General features: G+C 38.6%; 1 protein-coding gene across 2 annotated transcripts in view; it reads left to right on the plus strand.

The window, feature by feature from the left end:
- The window catches only part of CFAP47 (cilia and flagella associated protein 47), a 186,104-nt gene that overhangs the window by 69,649 nt on the left and 101,302 nt on the right, over positions 1-15,153 (plus strand). Inside the window, exons 41-45 of one of the 2 annotated variants that reach the window (XM_082219930.1) lie at positions 3,154-3,236; positions 6,411-6,613; positions 8,384-8,492; positions 10,185-10,411; positions 11,115-11,292. In XM_082219930.1, coding sequence (XP_082076056.1) covers positions 3,154-3,236; positions 6,411-6,613; positions 8,384-8,492; positions 10,185-10,411; positions 11,115-11,292 — 800 coding nt within the window. The remainder of the gene's footprint in view (positions 1-3,153; positions 3,237-6,410; positions 6,614-8,383; positions 8,493-10,184; positions 10,412-11,114; positions 11,293-15,153) is intronic. The other variant, XM_082219931.1, reaches the window with a different exon arrangement.

Below are 15,153 nucleotides of genomic sequence, written 5' to 3' on the forward strand. Positions count from 1 at the left end.
TTTATTTACCTCACTGTATTCCTATAAGAGGTTTCTGAAAACTGTTTGAAATAGGTGGAAGCTAAGAAATTCTAGTCCATTGAAAGCGCACCACAAGCATGACTGCTTTTAAGATCCTCCTAGAATTGGGGGCAGAAGGAAATGCAAATTGAGAATCCCTGCTATAACCTAAGTTCCTTGGTGTGGTTTACCCATATATGAAAGTCTTCTCTTTGAAGGCAATTCATTAAAATATAAGCTGCTGCTTCTTTATAGCCTTTATAACTGATGAAGCTCACATTAACCCTAACATTGCTAATTTCATTTTTGGCTGCAAGGTTTAATTATGGAAAATGTAATCCTGTTCCACAGAGTTAGACGATAGCAAGAAATTAGTGTGACATGTATGTTCTGCAGCTGATTACTGTCTTGAATAACATACTTACAAAATGACATTAATAGGCATAAATAACTTAGGTCCACAATTTCAATGGGCCTATTCTGAGTAGAATATACAACCCTAAGTTTGTTTTCTCTTTGCTGTATAATTGCCTTATCAGTTGTGATGGCTTCTAGATTCTGATTCAGAATCTAGACTGAATCTAGACTGATTGAGACAGTGAAATATCAATATTTGTCTCTCAATCCTACTGTGATCAACTGTAGCCAGGAACCAAAGTACAGTATCATGAAACAAGTTTTGTGAAGCCAATAGGCCTTTGGAGCCATTTTTTTTTTGTGAGCAGCCATTACCCATACTTTTCTTTTTTTACTTTTATGCATGATTGATTAGGTATGATACGGAAACATAAATGCAGTACTGTCATTTTGTATCACTACTCAACCTTTGTTATGGCAGAAAGTCAAAAGCATACTTTAGATACCTTTTTTCAGTTCTGGAACCCATCTTTAGCCCCCAAATGCATTTGGGGATCCACTTTATTATATTTTACCATATGCCTGTATGGTGGCAGTACTGCTGTTAGACCGCAAGCTGGTTCCTGATCCACCAGTTGAAGACGGCTGCTTTAGGTACTCATAATATTACCTTACCTGTGATCAGTGTGGAATAATATGGGTTTTAATACTATATAAGATAAAACTAGGAGATTTTACTCAGTTATCAAAAGATCAGAATCCACAGCATAACAAACAAAAAGGGCAATGGGCTATGAACAAGATACAGGATATCAAACACAGGAGTTTCAAGGTTTCACTATGACATTTGTGTTATATTCTTTTGTTTACATGGATATTAGGAGGCAAGCCAGTCATAAAGAGGCAGTATACCTTTTCACATGCAGAGAAAGTATACTGAAAATGAAAAGAGCTGCCATAAAGGAATATAAAACTGCCCTAAGGCTTCAGTCCTAAGCCACTTTCTGATCAATTAGACGTTTTCAGCTGTGTTTAGGATTGAACCAAGTAAGATCCTTCAGTGACACATGGCTAACCATGAAGTAGTAAGTCATAATCTCAGGGGAACAGTTTGAATTTACAATTACAAATTAAAGTAAGCCAGTTAACTATATAGAATTGTAATTGAAAGAGCTTAGAGTAACTGAATAGATTGTTGGCTTAGGGGATTCCTTTGAGACTCCAAATAGATTTAGGAATTGCAGATGAGGACACCTTTTCAAATTCAAGGTTACTCCATTATAATAGTTAATGGAATAGAAATTCTTAGATTTTGTGGCCTAAATTAGACATTCAGGTAAATTACTGGGATTAAGACAGTTTGCTGGAGGAATTAAAGATCAGCTATCAAGATCAATTACCTCATATTTGTTATACACATGTGATGCTATATTTTTTGCAAGAACATTTAGTGTAACTATTTAGAAAGTTATTTCAGTGAAGGAAACATAAGGGGCGAGATTAAAGAGTCTTAATGAACTCAGTAGAAGATTGGTTGCACATATTCACTGAATGTAACATGGCAGTGGCATTAAAATACGGAATACAGTGATCTAGGTGAAGCATTGGATCTGGTCTGAGTACTGTAAAATCAAAAGAGTATTGTGTAAGTGAGTGGAGTCTTCATACCATTTTAGATTAGGTATTGCTATACCTCTTCTTTCTTGTCCCTATAAAGGGTTCATTGAGGTAGCTGAGGTCTCTTGTTTTCATGAACAAAATTTAATATAATTTTGGCTGATTATTAAATGAGAGGTGGGTGTGCTTATTGGTAAGACTCGGAATATGTAAAGATGGTTAGCTTTGACCAGTTTTTGAGCTTAGTTGTTAAATGTTTTATCAAGGGAGTAAAGTTCAGATAGAGTCTTAGGTATATTCACTCCCAGGTATTTCTGGCCAGTTGTTTTGTGTCAGTTCAGTTGTAGGTTTGGCGGGGGGTGTATACACATCAACTCAGATTTGGTGAAGTTAACAGTGAACCCATATATCTTGCCACATATAGCAAGTAGGTGCATAATAGCAGGTAAAGAGGCTTAGGATCAGAAAGGAATAGTGTAACATCATATGTGAAAATAAAAAAATTCCTTCCAGTAGCACCTTAAAGACCAACTAAGTTAGTTCTTGGTATGAGCTTTCGTGTGCATGCACACTTCTTCAGATACATATGTGAACATATTGATAAGATGGATTTTTCCAGATAATTCAAAACCTTTTAGATCCTCATCTGCTTTCAGTGCCAAAGCTAAGGGTTCTGTGGCCAGGGCAAGGTAGTATGCTGTCCTGCTACATGCCCCGGCCAATGGGAAATATCTAAGAGTTTTCCCCATTCACCAAAACTTGGGCCAGTAACCCATAGCATACATCTGAGAGCTTATCAACCCAGGATGCACAAATACCAAAGGAACCTCAAATTGTAAAGAGAGACTGTCAGTTTAAACAATCAAATGCCTTGACTTCATCCAGCATCCCAAGAACAAGAGGTTCTGGAGGTGATTGACCCTTAAAAAATGTATTGAGAATCTTTCTAAGAGGCTATGAATCTGACTTGGTCATGGTGGAAATGGCTGGGTAAATTTCTTTAAAAGACAGTTGGTCAGTATCCCTGTAAATTAGCATTCATATTAATCAATGAAATAGGTCTATATAATTCAGCTTGTTAAGGTTTGGGTATAACTGTGATAACCGAGGCACACCAAGATTCAGGAATTTGGCCTCTTTTCTTTATGTCAAGAAACAGTTTGTTTTTCATTTTTTTAGCTCCAAAACTGACATACTGAATAAAAGATATGATGTGATAGGTGTAAAAAAATTCTGCAGTCAAGAGGACAGATCAAATGCTGGTAAGCTCTATTTTTAATCATGTTTCTTATTGGTTTCACAGTTTAATTTGTTAAACTACATATAACATTTTTCCGATTACTTGGGGAAAAAACCCTACTATATTTATAAATATTGATTTTTTCGGGGGGAGGCTTATAGTGCTCAAATGTATTTTACCTTCCCCAAAGAGTAACAGTGTAATTCTGTATAAGTCTTTTGAGAAGTAAGACTCACAGAATTAAATGAGTTTTACCCCAGGTAAGTGAGATTGCACCCTAAGGCACTTCTGGCTTGAAGTTGCAGTGCACTGGTGTGGAGAGCAGGTGGGGGGTGGGGGGGCAGGAAAAGGAAAGGAGAGATGGGTTTAAAAGTCCTGCAAGTGCATCCTTTGATCCTATTAAATCTATCTGCCAGGTCTTAGATCCACTTAAAATATTTTCTAATGGAGCCTTTTCTTTGTGTATCTTTTTGATGGGGTTTCAGCTGAGCACTGAAACAATCATTTTACAAATAATTCTGAGGACCTGCCTTTGCCTATCAGGTTATGGGTTCATTATTGTTGGCCCTATTTCTCAGTGATGTATTGGGCAGCTGAGCTCCTGAAAGATCAGTGATTAAATTATCTTAGTTAAATAACTGTTAGTTCCTTGCAGCTTTTGAAAGAGGGAATATTTCATTTGTTTTACTGTTTTGTTTTGACATATATTAGATATACCGTATGTTTTGACTTATGACTTTATTTCAAAAAGGAAAAACAATATTTCCTAAAATATATACAGATTCAGAGTGAAAACATAGCCTTGCTCCCAACGTTGATGATTAAGAAAGAACTGCCCTCTCCCTTTCTGCCCTTACTGGTATAAAACAAGAGGACTCAGGAAGCAGCAGTGAATCTGCCACTCAGCTTCCCTCTAGATAGAATTGCTCTGCCTGCTGTTATCTTTATGAAGGAAAGATTGTTGTCCAGGTTAAAAAAAAAGCTACTTATTTAACAAAAAAAGTTGCTCTGTCTTGAATTCGTATGTATTTGTTTTTAAGTGCATATAACAGTCTAACATATTCTACTATAATGCATAGTATGTAAAATGGTTTTTTACAATATATAGTATATAACATAGATCACAATGGAGAGAACCTCTTATATTCAGGGATTTGTGTGCATTCAGTGGGATGTTAAAGAAAAAAAGCTTTAACTCTGGAAGAGTAGTCACCATCCCTGCCTCTTCTTTTGAACTAACTTTAAGTAGAGGTAGATGTCAGAGAATTCTGATGAAAAAGGAAGCAGAAATTGCTACAGGAAAATAAATCAGTCAAGTGAATATAATCAGCAAATGATACATTCATTTCAATGTAAATATCAAAAATAGGCAAAAAATTCATTTAATTTAAGTTACATAATTAGTTACATAATCTATGTAAAGGTAAAGGTAAAGGACCCCTGACAGTTAAGTCCAGTCATGAACACCTCTGGGGTTGTGGCGCTCATCTTGCTTTATTGGCTGAGGGAGCCGACATTTGTCTGCAGACAGGTTTTCCGGGTCATGTGGCCAGGATGACTAAGCCGCTTCTGGCGAAAGCAGAGCAACACACAGAAACGCTGTTTACCTTCTTGCCAGAGCGGTACCTATTTATCTACTTGCACTTTGAAATGCTTTCAAGCTGCTAGGTTGGCAGGAGCTGGGACCGAGCAACAGGAGCTCACCCCGTTGCGGGGATTCGAACTGCCAACCTTCTGATCGGCAAGTCCTAGGCTCAGTGGTTTAGACCACAGCGCCACCCACATACATAATCTATGTAGCTTACATTAAAAAGCAGACATTGGGATAGTATTTGGCAGAAATCAAACTGCAGCAGAACAGAAATAGCACTGATGTGTGGCTGCGAGCAGTTAAGGGCTAATATGTGGAGATGAAATAATCACAGGACTATTGCTTTGGGATTAAATGGGCCACAACTTTATTGATTACAGATGTAAGTAAGTCTTGGCATAGGCATTGGGTGTGTAGCCAGAATCACCCAATCTGACTGTTGGTTGATTACTGAGTAGGCATTGGGCAAACCTTAGTCTTGGATGAAGGGGGGTTGTAGTCTCTTCCTGCCCCTCCAGTGCCAGGGTATCCCATTAAAGGGATTCGGGGGGAGCTGATTATATCAGAGGCTCAGGCAGGGGCTGGGGCCTATAGTACTCCTCAAAGCGGCAATTCCTGCAGAGGTCCACTAATTTGATGCAAGTCTTAGGAATCCTCTGCTGCCAAATTGACCCTTGACATCACTTCTGGCAAGTTAATGGTTGCCCAGTGCCTATGCCATTCAATAATGCCATCTGCATTCAATAAACCTGTGGCCTTATTTGATCCAAACATAAGTGTGCGGTGTCCATTATTATATGCTGTCAGGGAGGTGGGGAGCACAGAGTATCAGCATGCAATTGCTGTGAGGAATTGATCAGAACCACAAGCGAGCCACCAGAATCCCCTGTGACCATTGGAGGAGGAAATGATGTCCTTCCCAGTCATGTGAGAAACAGGCCCCTGCCCCCAATCCCTAGCGTCAGGCCACAATCACTGCTCACTGGGGGAAGAGATAAGCGCTCCTTGCAATAAATACAAATTAGAAGGGAAATCACTGCTTTCTTACACCCCAGACTATGACATTGGGTTGTACTTTTAATCAGAGTAGATCCATTGAAATTAATGACTACTAATTTCAGTGGGTCTACTCTGATTAAAAGTTAGTTGAATACAGTTACAACTGAATGCGTATATGAAATTAACTGCATGATTGTTTGAAATGGACCTCTTTGCTGATTCCTGATTCAAATTTCCCAATGCCTGTATTATGTCTAGTCATAGCATGGCTCATAGCAGCTGGGGTGATTTGCAACAGAGAATGGTGTTAAAAGGAAGGATTAATGCCCCTTCTCCCACACTGCAGCCACAATTCTAATTTCTCCCCTACCTCACAAAATCCAGGAACAGATTTACCAGGCAATGTGTGCTTCTGACCCTTTAAAAAAGCGCCTTATTCAAAATTCTCCTGCTCTTTGAGCAGCATAGTTAAAGCTGATAAAAATGGAAAGCATGAATTAGCATTTCTCTATTATCTGTCAGGTTTCATTGTATTCCTTAAGAATTTAAAATATTACGTATTGTTATGTACTGTAATTGCATTCTTACAATGTTTCTATATTATAGCAGAAGCATTTACTAGCTCTGATGCTGTAGCTGAACCTCCAGATGATGCATTGGCAACTAAGGAATCAAACTATTTACAAGAGTTCTTCAGCCCAATGGATGTACTTTTCCTGACGGGAGAAAGCAGTTCAGTCCTCAGGCTTCACTATCTTCCTTTTATTATGGGAAAACGTTATTGTGCCATAATTTTGTTCAATGAACAGGTAAATAGGTATATTTTTCATACATTGCCCTTGTGAATGACATGAGAAAAATTGGGACACTAAATCTTATTGTTATAACAATTCATTGAAAATGCTAAAAATAAAATAAAATGCACCAACTTCAAATCCTGGTATCCTAAAACATTCTTGCAAAGTCCTTCTATCTTCTCCAATCCTCTGTGGGTCCCTGGACTCATAGGTCAGTATTAAGCAATCCTGAAGAAAGTATGGAAGGTGTTCCATATCCATATCTGCATGCCAACACATACCTTTTAAAACAAGCAAACAAACCAAAGCACTTCAAAAAAAGGGCATTCATTCATTCAGTGAAATTATTGCCTGCTTTTCACTCAAATGATATCCAGCATCTATAGCTGATTATAACAATATAATACAGTAAAAAGAAGTTTTCCTGCTGATGGGGAACTCAAGAAATATGTTGGGGAGAGTTGATGTTAAAAGCATTCCCAGTGTCTTTGATATTTCTATAGCTGTTGCTGCTATTTTTATGAAACCTCAGGTGAACTGGGGGAAATAGCACCCCCCACACCTCTCTTCCAGCTCTACAGTTCTGTGATAAGTAGGCTGTAAGAGATAAAACTGTCACTAGAACACATGTAGGCATGCCACAGTCTATGAGGTGCATGTGGCTCTCCACCACTCTCTGTACAGCTCCCCCCCAAAAAAAAATCCACCAACTTTACCCTTTTGCTGAGCTGATCAGCCATCAGCTAGGTGATGGGGAAAATGACACTATCAAGCAATTTAAGATCTATCCAGACTGCTGGGGGCGGAGTTGTAAAAACCTGTGCTCCGCAACAATTCCAATATACATACAGTCACCATCGCTGTGGTGCTCTTAGCAATCTCTGCAGAATTGCTGTGTGTGAGTTTGTGTGTGTCCATGGAAGAAATGTTTTAGACTAAAACACAATTTCTTTTAAAGGATTGTTTTCCATATTCAGCAGTTTTGAACCACGTGGCCATTAAAAAGTTACAGTTGCGTAAGTGTCTTAATGGGAGAGCTCAAAATTTTTCAACCTTTATTTTTAAATGCAAGACTCAGCATGCTGTGAAATAGAAAAGAGCAGTACTGTTAATTTGACCTTCATTTATAGGTGTCAAGATTGCCTACAGGTATAACCATAAATTCTGGGTGTCTGTTAAATTGTAGCTGCATTTCAAAGTTAATGAGTGGGACCAGACTGTCCTAATAAAGGCAGAAATATTGCCTTAACTTTACAAGGATTAGAGCTCTAGAATGGGATGCCACTATATATGTTGGAATAATACCGAGTTCTCTTTTTGTGACTCCAGCAAGTAAAGAATGTACGATGAGATCAGTCTAATAGGTTGATAAACCTATCCTTGAAGTCCTCTACTGAAGGACTGATGAACATTTAAAGGTCCAAATGGGTTAAGCCAATTACACCACATCTTACATGCAAATAATGGATGCAATCAATGGGGGAAATGGCTTTCATGGCATTGATAGGGCACCCGAGTTAAATAATGACAAATACTTCTGGTCCTAATTCTTTCCTACCCAACGTTGAATTACTAGATTTATTTTATTATACCTTGTAGTATTTCCAGTTTAGTTTATGAAGAGGCTTTAAAACGAAGACTCTCAAATGTATGAAATATTCTTGTAAGTCAAGCTCCAATGTTGCTGCAATGGATTTGTGTTTGTTTATAGTCTGAGAGGTTTCTAATTTGTTCTGCATGGATTGTTGTCGAAATTGAAATGCATATGTTCTTGTGTTTCAGATTGGGGAATTTGTGTACCTGGTGGAAGGAACATGTGATTTACCATTGCCTTCAGGCTTACTTCCAATGAATAGCCCAAATGTTCTGTGCATTAGCAGCGTGCTAGAAGGTAGAGTGGGGGTATAAAAATATCTCCCCCCCCACGTTAAACTTTTAGATACAATAAATTTCACAAGCAGTGAAATATTTTGCAATGCGGAGGCATCAGAAAACTGCCATTGGAATATATAATTGTTTCTTTTTCTGGTACCTCAAATGGTAGTCAAACATTTTTATTTGGATTACAAATTACTTCTTGCTCACACGTATTTCTTATCCTTGCATATGCCTGCTCTCTACTGGTGCAAATAACAAAGGATTATTTTCCGTGTTCTCCATACATCATTATCAGTTACAGCTTCTTTCCTGGTTGTCTCAGCATTGTATATTGGTATCATATGGTTATGACTCTGCTTATATGAGCACTATGCCAGGTGAATGTTCCTAGACACCAAAGGATTGAAATTTGATGTATAGAGTTCTGTTCTGACCATTTATCAAAGCCACATGAAGTACCCTTAAAGGTATAAAAAAGCTTCATGCTGTAATTCTTCACAGTATTTCAGGCCTGGGAACCTGTTTAGCTTTTTTTATCAGGTCTCTTTATATTTAGACTTACTCAGCTTGCAAAAATCAAATTTGCGGTTTTTGTTCAATTAGTATCCTCTAGCCTTTCTGCCATCTGGATTTATTACTGGTTGATAATGACCTGGCAACCCAAACAGGCAATAGTTAAAGGAGAAGAAAAGGTTACTTATCTGTAATTGTAATTCTTGAAGATAATAGCTTGTATAGCCTTCCTTCACTTTGCATGGATCCAAACAGCAAATTACCTTGGAAGAGCTACAGTTACTGCACAAGTGACCTTTCTTTCATGGCCTGTGATTCAGACATACTCCTGCATGTCCATTTAATGAGGGCCAAACAGCCCTGTCAGCAAGGGATTGATGCTTGCGGAGACAGTGTGCCCCTAGGCTTCTCCAAAATGGAGTATATACTGACAGTAGTATCAATGAGAAATATAGCTACATTTCTTTAGCACCACTGGGCCATAGATATACACAGCTTTGGCAATAGGGCATATAAAGTCTCTAAACCCATCTTTGTTTAATTGAACTCAGTTTTTACATACTCAAGATTTGTTCCGTGCTGTGCTTTTGACTGAAACCAGCAGCTTGAACTGTAATGCTAGCAATGACTTTTTGTCTAGTCACTTATTTTTGCTTACTGTGAAGGAATGAAAATCAAGAGTTATAAGATGAAGACTTATTTCCACCATGACAGCTAAAAGGGGAAGAAAATGTTTTAGTAGCATTGTAGTTCAACAGTTTTAGTTGATAAATTGAAAACAAGTTTGAAAACAAGTGGATTCAAGCTGGTTTTTTCCATGATTCCAGTGCATAATAGAAATGGGAATTCAGATTGCTAACTTTTTTCTGGCAGGACTTCTGTATCTTTGTAGTTGCTTGACATGAGAAATGAAGTTTATTCCTTCACTTTATTTATCAGGTGCATTTTGTTGAACCATAGGGGTTACAAACACAGGAGCCATGCTGAGAAATAAAGTTAGCAACACTAGTTTTTGTGTTGTGTTGTCCTTGTCAGCTTTTTCTAACACTAGGCTTTTGGCTCTTGCTCTGGGAAGCCATAGCAATTGGTGCTATGGTACCAAATTTAGCATCTGCCTGGTGCAGGCGTGCTGTAGAAGCAAAAATCTTAGTTGGCCGTTGTTGATGTTACCTCTTGCTCTTGTTTATTACAGGTGACAGAGAAATACAACCAGTGCTTTGCCTGAAATGTTGTGTTGGTAATACGCTTCAAGAAAAGCTGAAGATCCCTCTCGTGAATGAAGCTAGGGAAAAGGCTCTGGCTCTTGCAGCACAACAGCAGATGTCTGCTTTGGAGTATGAGCGAAGAAAGGTCACTGGGACACTTGAGAGCAGCAGCGTTCGAGTTGCAGTTGCAGCTTTAGGTCTGTCACAAGTTGAGGTAAGAACATTATTGACTGCAGATCTTATAATTGTACTTTGTTCATTACATTTTGAAGCTGACAGGGAAGCAACACTTTGACTACATACTGCACGATTGGAAAAGGCCCCCATTGTCAAGCTGATTATCTGAGCACCAATCTTGTGATGCAGTTTTCTCCATTATGTTATAAAGTTGCCCAAACCCCCAAAGTTTGATTTTGAGAGGTAACCTCCAACCTGGGAGTAAGCATCTCAGCACATAGTAGCAGGGTTGGATCAGAACTAGGGCAGTTCCTGGGCTAGCAGACCCTATTCCAGCCGAAACACAATTCATATGCACGAGATAATCCAGTTTCTTTTGACATGTCTGTGCCCAGCCCCCATCCTTAATTGTTCCAACCAACCAAATTTAGTAAGAACAGTATCATCCATTTCACTTGAAAAGAAAAATTGGTGTGTGCCGTGGGAAATACAGCATTCCTACAGGCAGAAGCTAAAAAGTAAACTATATTTGCACCACCAAATCCCCCAAATGGCTTTTTAAACATAGAGTTTGAAGAATATTTTGATAATTGTGTAATATAATTAAGAAAGTAATTCTGCAAAAACAAGGAAATAAAAATCTAGGTGCGTACACAGAACCTTTTACACGCTTCCTCATTGACTTGCAGTTAGCATGAAAACAGTGTTAAGACTCAACTACACTGTTCTTTTATTTACAGAAAGATGCGCTGCACAACTTTCCTAAATTTTTTACAAAATATATTGAGTACAGTGTTGAAGTGAGCATGCCTGAATATTTTGAAAGCCCTGGAAATATAGAAATACCTGTGTTGGCATCAAGCAGAACTCATCCTACACACGAGGGGAAAGGACATATTTGGTCTGCAGAAGAAAGAGGTGACAAGCATCTGATTAGTAAATTACTACTACCACTGTCAATAACAAAACTCTTGATACTAATTCTGAAATTCTTCATATATCTTACCATCCTGTTTACTGCAGATGTTCTTCACTGGGAAGGGATGCCCAGTGAGTGGAACAATATCTGTACAATGGTACCTCAGGTTACATACACTTCAGGTTACATACGCTTCAGGTTACAGACTCGGCTAACCCAGAAAGTGTGTATCTGGAAGGCAGTAATGGGAGACACTTTGATAGTTTTCTGAATCTTCTTCAGAGGGCTGGTTTCCACCCTCTAACCCACTTGGACCTTGAGGTTCACAATCCATCTTTTGAGGTTCAGAATCCTCTATCCCCCACCCCTGTTGGAACCCTCTCCAGGTCTTCCAAGGAGGACCTTGGGGTCTGATCACCCACTCCATGACATCTCCATGGGGACTCATGGCATAATGCAACTTAAAATGCTTTTATTACATGATTATAGCCTTTCCTTGGGCTTCAAGTAATTTTTTTCTAGTTGATGGTTTTCAGGCTCTTCAAAAAGAATTTGTGCCTGAAAAAAATAATTTACGGTTGGAAATTTAAGGACTGGAGCTTTGTAAGTAAAAGCTTGTGCCAGTGAAGCAAACAGAGCATGTGGGACAAACAGCTTTGATTATACAGGATATGTAGTAGAATAATCATACAAAAAAGGCCAGTGACTGATTTTGGTATCCAAACCTTTTAATTATCAACACGTTTACTGGAAATCTTACCGATGTTGTTGTTGGTATCCATCTGTTAGGAAATATTTTGAATAAGCTAACATAAAAATAAAATGTATCAGAATTGCTTACCAGTATTTCAACAAGATGCTATCACACTTGCTGAATCTCAAAAGAGCCCTTGATTCATTTTGACATCAACATGATTTTCTTCATGTACCTGAGAGAAATATTGTTACATATTTGTCCGCATATTTCACATTGTCAGTCTGTGCCATCTTTGTGTCTTAGGGGTCAAATTAAAGATCATTGAACCATAGCCGTGACAATGAAAGCAGGTAATTTCAAGTTTGCCTGGTTGCTTAAATATTCAGGATGCCTAATTTGGAATTCACTGGATTTTGTTGCGTAAGTGCTCCATTGTAGTACCTAGAAGTTTGAAAGCACACCAGTGCAAGTAGATAAATAGGGACTGCTGTGGCGGGAAGGTAAACAGTGTTTCTGTGCGCTCTGGTTTCCTTCATGGTGTTCCATTGCACCAGAAGCAGCTTAGTCATGTTAGCCACATGACCCGGAAAGCTGTCTGTGGACAAACGCCAGCTCCCTCAGCCTGAAAGCGAGATGAGCGCCGCAACCCCATAGTCACCTTTGACTGGACTTAACTGTCCAGGAGACCTTTACCTTTTTTTTTTAACCTTTATGAAGAGAATACAATATTGGTTTATCTTTAACGTGTTAAAATACTTGTTTCTTTTCTTTTAAAAGTAACTCTTACCAATTTTCTCACACATTTGTATTCATACATTAATTAAATAGTTTGTAGCTTGGATCGGTGCTATTGCTGTTTAGGCTTCATAGAGTTTGAGTTGTGTGCGTATTAAGTAAAAGACTGCCAGCTGGATGTGACATACCAAGCTATCTTCAATTACTTATATGTAATGCTTCAGAAAACAAATATTAGCCTATATAGTCCAAATTAAAATTCCATCTTACAAGACTGAGCTGGATCTTTTTAGTAAAGAAGCGAAACGCCCTTTTTTATAATAAGCACAAAAATGAAGAATTGGCTATTATGTTAACCATAACTGCATGTTGATGAGATATAGTAAGGGGAATAGAGTTCTAATTCCTGAAGCTTTGAACAACTATTATGGTTGGCATTAAAAATAATAATAATCTGCACCTTGTTCCTATGACTCTAAAATGCAGACATCTTATGGTACCTTCGTACCATGTGAAGAGTTATATCTGCTGATGTATACATGTCAAACTGCTGTTAAAGGTACAGATGCAGACCAGACCATCTTTCAGGTCAATAGGCAACAGTGACAGCTAGACTTTGGAGTTATAAATATACATGAATAATTCTATAACTTACAATTCCAATGACTGATTAAATAGTTTGCTTTGTACTTGATGCTTGCAAAATGCTATTGAACTGTTAAGGCACTAATCATTTTAATATGCTTTATTTTTTTAATTTTGTGCCTGATTAATTCAAATGAAATTTTTTATAATTACATTCTGTCTTTGGGTGTGCTGTGCTTTCATGCTTAATCAATAGCTGTTCAATACTCTGAAACTAAAATAAGGGTGGATATTAGCTATTGGCTAATTCTATCTTCTTTTTAATTCTGTTTCTCCATGGTTTTTCATCTCTGATGGGCCATTCATTAGAAAGCAAGGGCAGACGCAGGGCAGCTCTAAAAGAAGCACATCTCTGTTTTCAGTAGAGTTAACTCTCTATTCAAAGAAATGAACATACATTCAGCCTAGTGGTCTCAGCAACACTTCCCAGCAGGTTTTGCCCCTATGGAGCAGTTGACAGGACTGAAGGTCCCTGCCTTCCACACTGCTCTAAGGCTCCTCCTCTCCCGGCCATTTCCCAAGCAGTCTCAAATTGCAGTCTTCACACTTCTGACCTCTGTTCTGCTCTTCGCATTACTATGCAGGTTCTTGGGGACCAGGGAGGAGGGGAGGGGAGCCTGTTGCATCGGGAGAGGGCGACTCCCTGGATTCTTCAGCAGCGTCTGAACTCTTCTCCGCCTGAACTCTCCTTGGTGTCCCACCACCAATCTCCTGGTCCTGAGCCTTCCTCCTCTGGGGTTTTCCTTGGGGGTTCCCTGACTGGTGCCCCCCACATTCATCATTGTCCAGCCAGTCCTTGACATGGGCTACACCGTTGATTGTCACATCACTAAAGTTTGTAGAAAATAAAGCAGACCACACAGCCAAACATCCTCCACTAATCCTTACAAATAAGATAGAATATCATGTCACATCACATTACTTAGGCTAGCAAATCATTTACAATATGTTGACTTCTATGGTTGCTAGAACTAACATTTATTTCCACTACTCAATTCAGAAGACATAAATATTTACATATTTAATAGCACTATCTAAAAAGCATAATTTTCTGAAAACTTCTCCATATGTGTATGTTAAAGATATGCCTTCATATTATACTCAAGAACAGGTTATCGTTTTCACTATATGCCTTATGAATTCTGCCTCGGTTCAGTGTCTGGTGTAATCGGAGCAATCTCTTATTTCACAGAAATTTCCTGGAGCTTTAAACCTGCTCCCCAGCACAATGTTATCAGTGATCCTCTTTCTCTTCCGGTTGTGTTCTGTGGGTGGCCTATTTTGTTTTACATACATACTAAGATAGGACTTTTTGAGATGCCTACCAGTGTTCTAATCATAGTTACGGATGTCTAGTTATGTGCCAGAACTGGTGTCTTTAGAAGCAGATATACATCTCAGTATTGCATCAAAAGACATGTACAACCAGTTCAGTAGGATAAATGGGCATTGTGAACCATATGCAGAAGGAGATGTGCATTCAGATGTGTATCAGCAATGGAAGTACACGTAGAAGGCCACTTGCATGTGCAAATCTTCCTTACCAGATTGGGACAGGCATCTTTACAAAAATATTACTGCTACTTCTCCCTGTGCACACTGGGTTCAGGATGGGCCACAAATTGCTTGCAATGAGGGCATGCAGTTCTTGGGTTAATTCAATTTTACCTCTTGACTGCTGTTCTCTTAAGTATAATTTTGGCAGTTGTAATATACCAGGAGAAAACACAAGTGGACCCAATCCTTGGGTTTGTAACAAAGCAACAAACATCAACTCGAATTC

This window comes from Podarcis vaucheri (assembly GCF_965113315.1).
Source record: "Podarcis vaucheri genome assembly, chromosome: 4".
Taxonomy (NCBI): Eukaryota; Metazoa; Chordata; class Lepidosauria; order Squamata; family Lacertidae; genus Podarcis; species Podarcis vaucheri.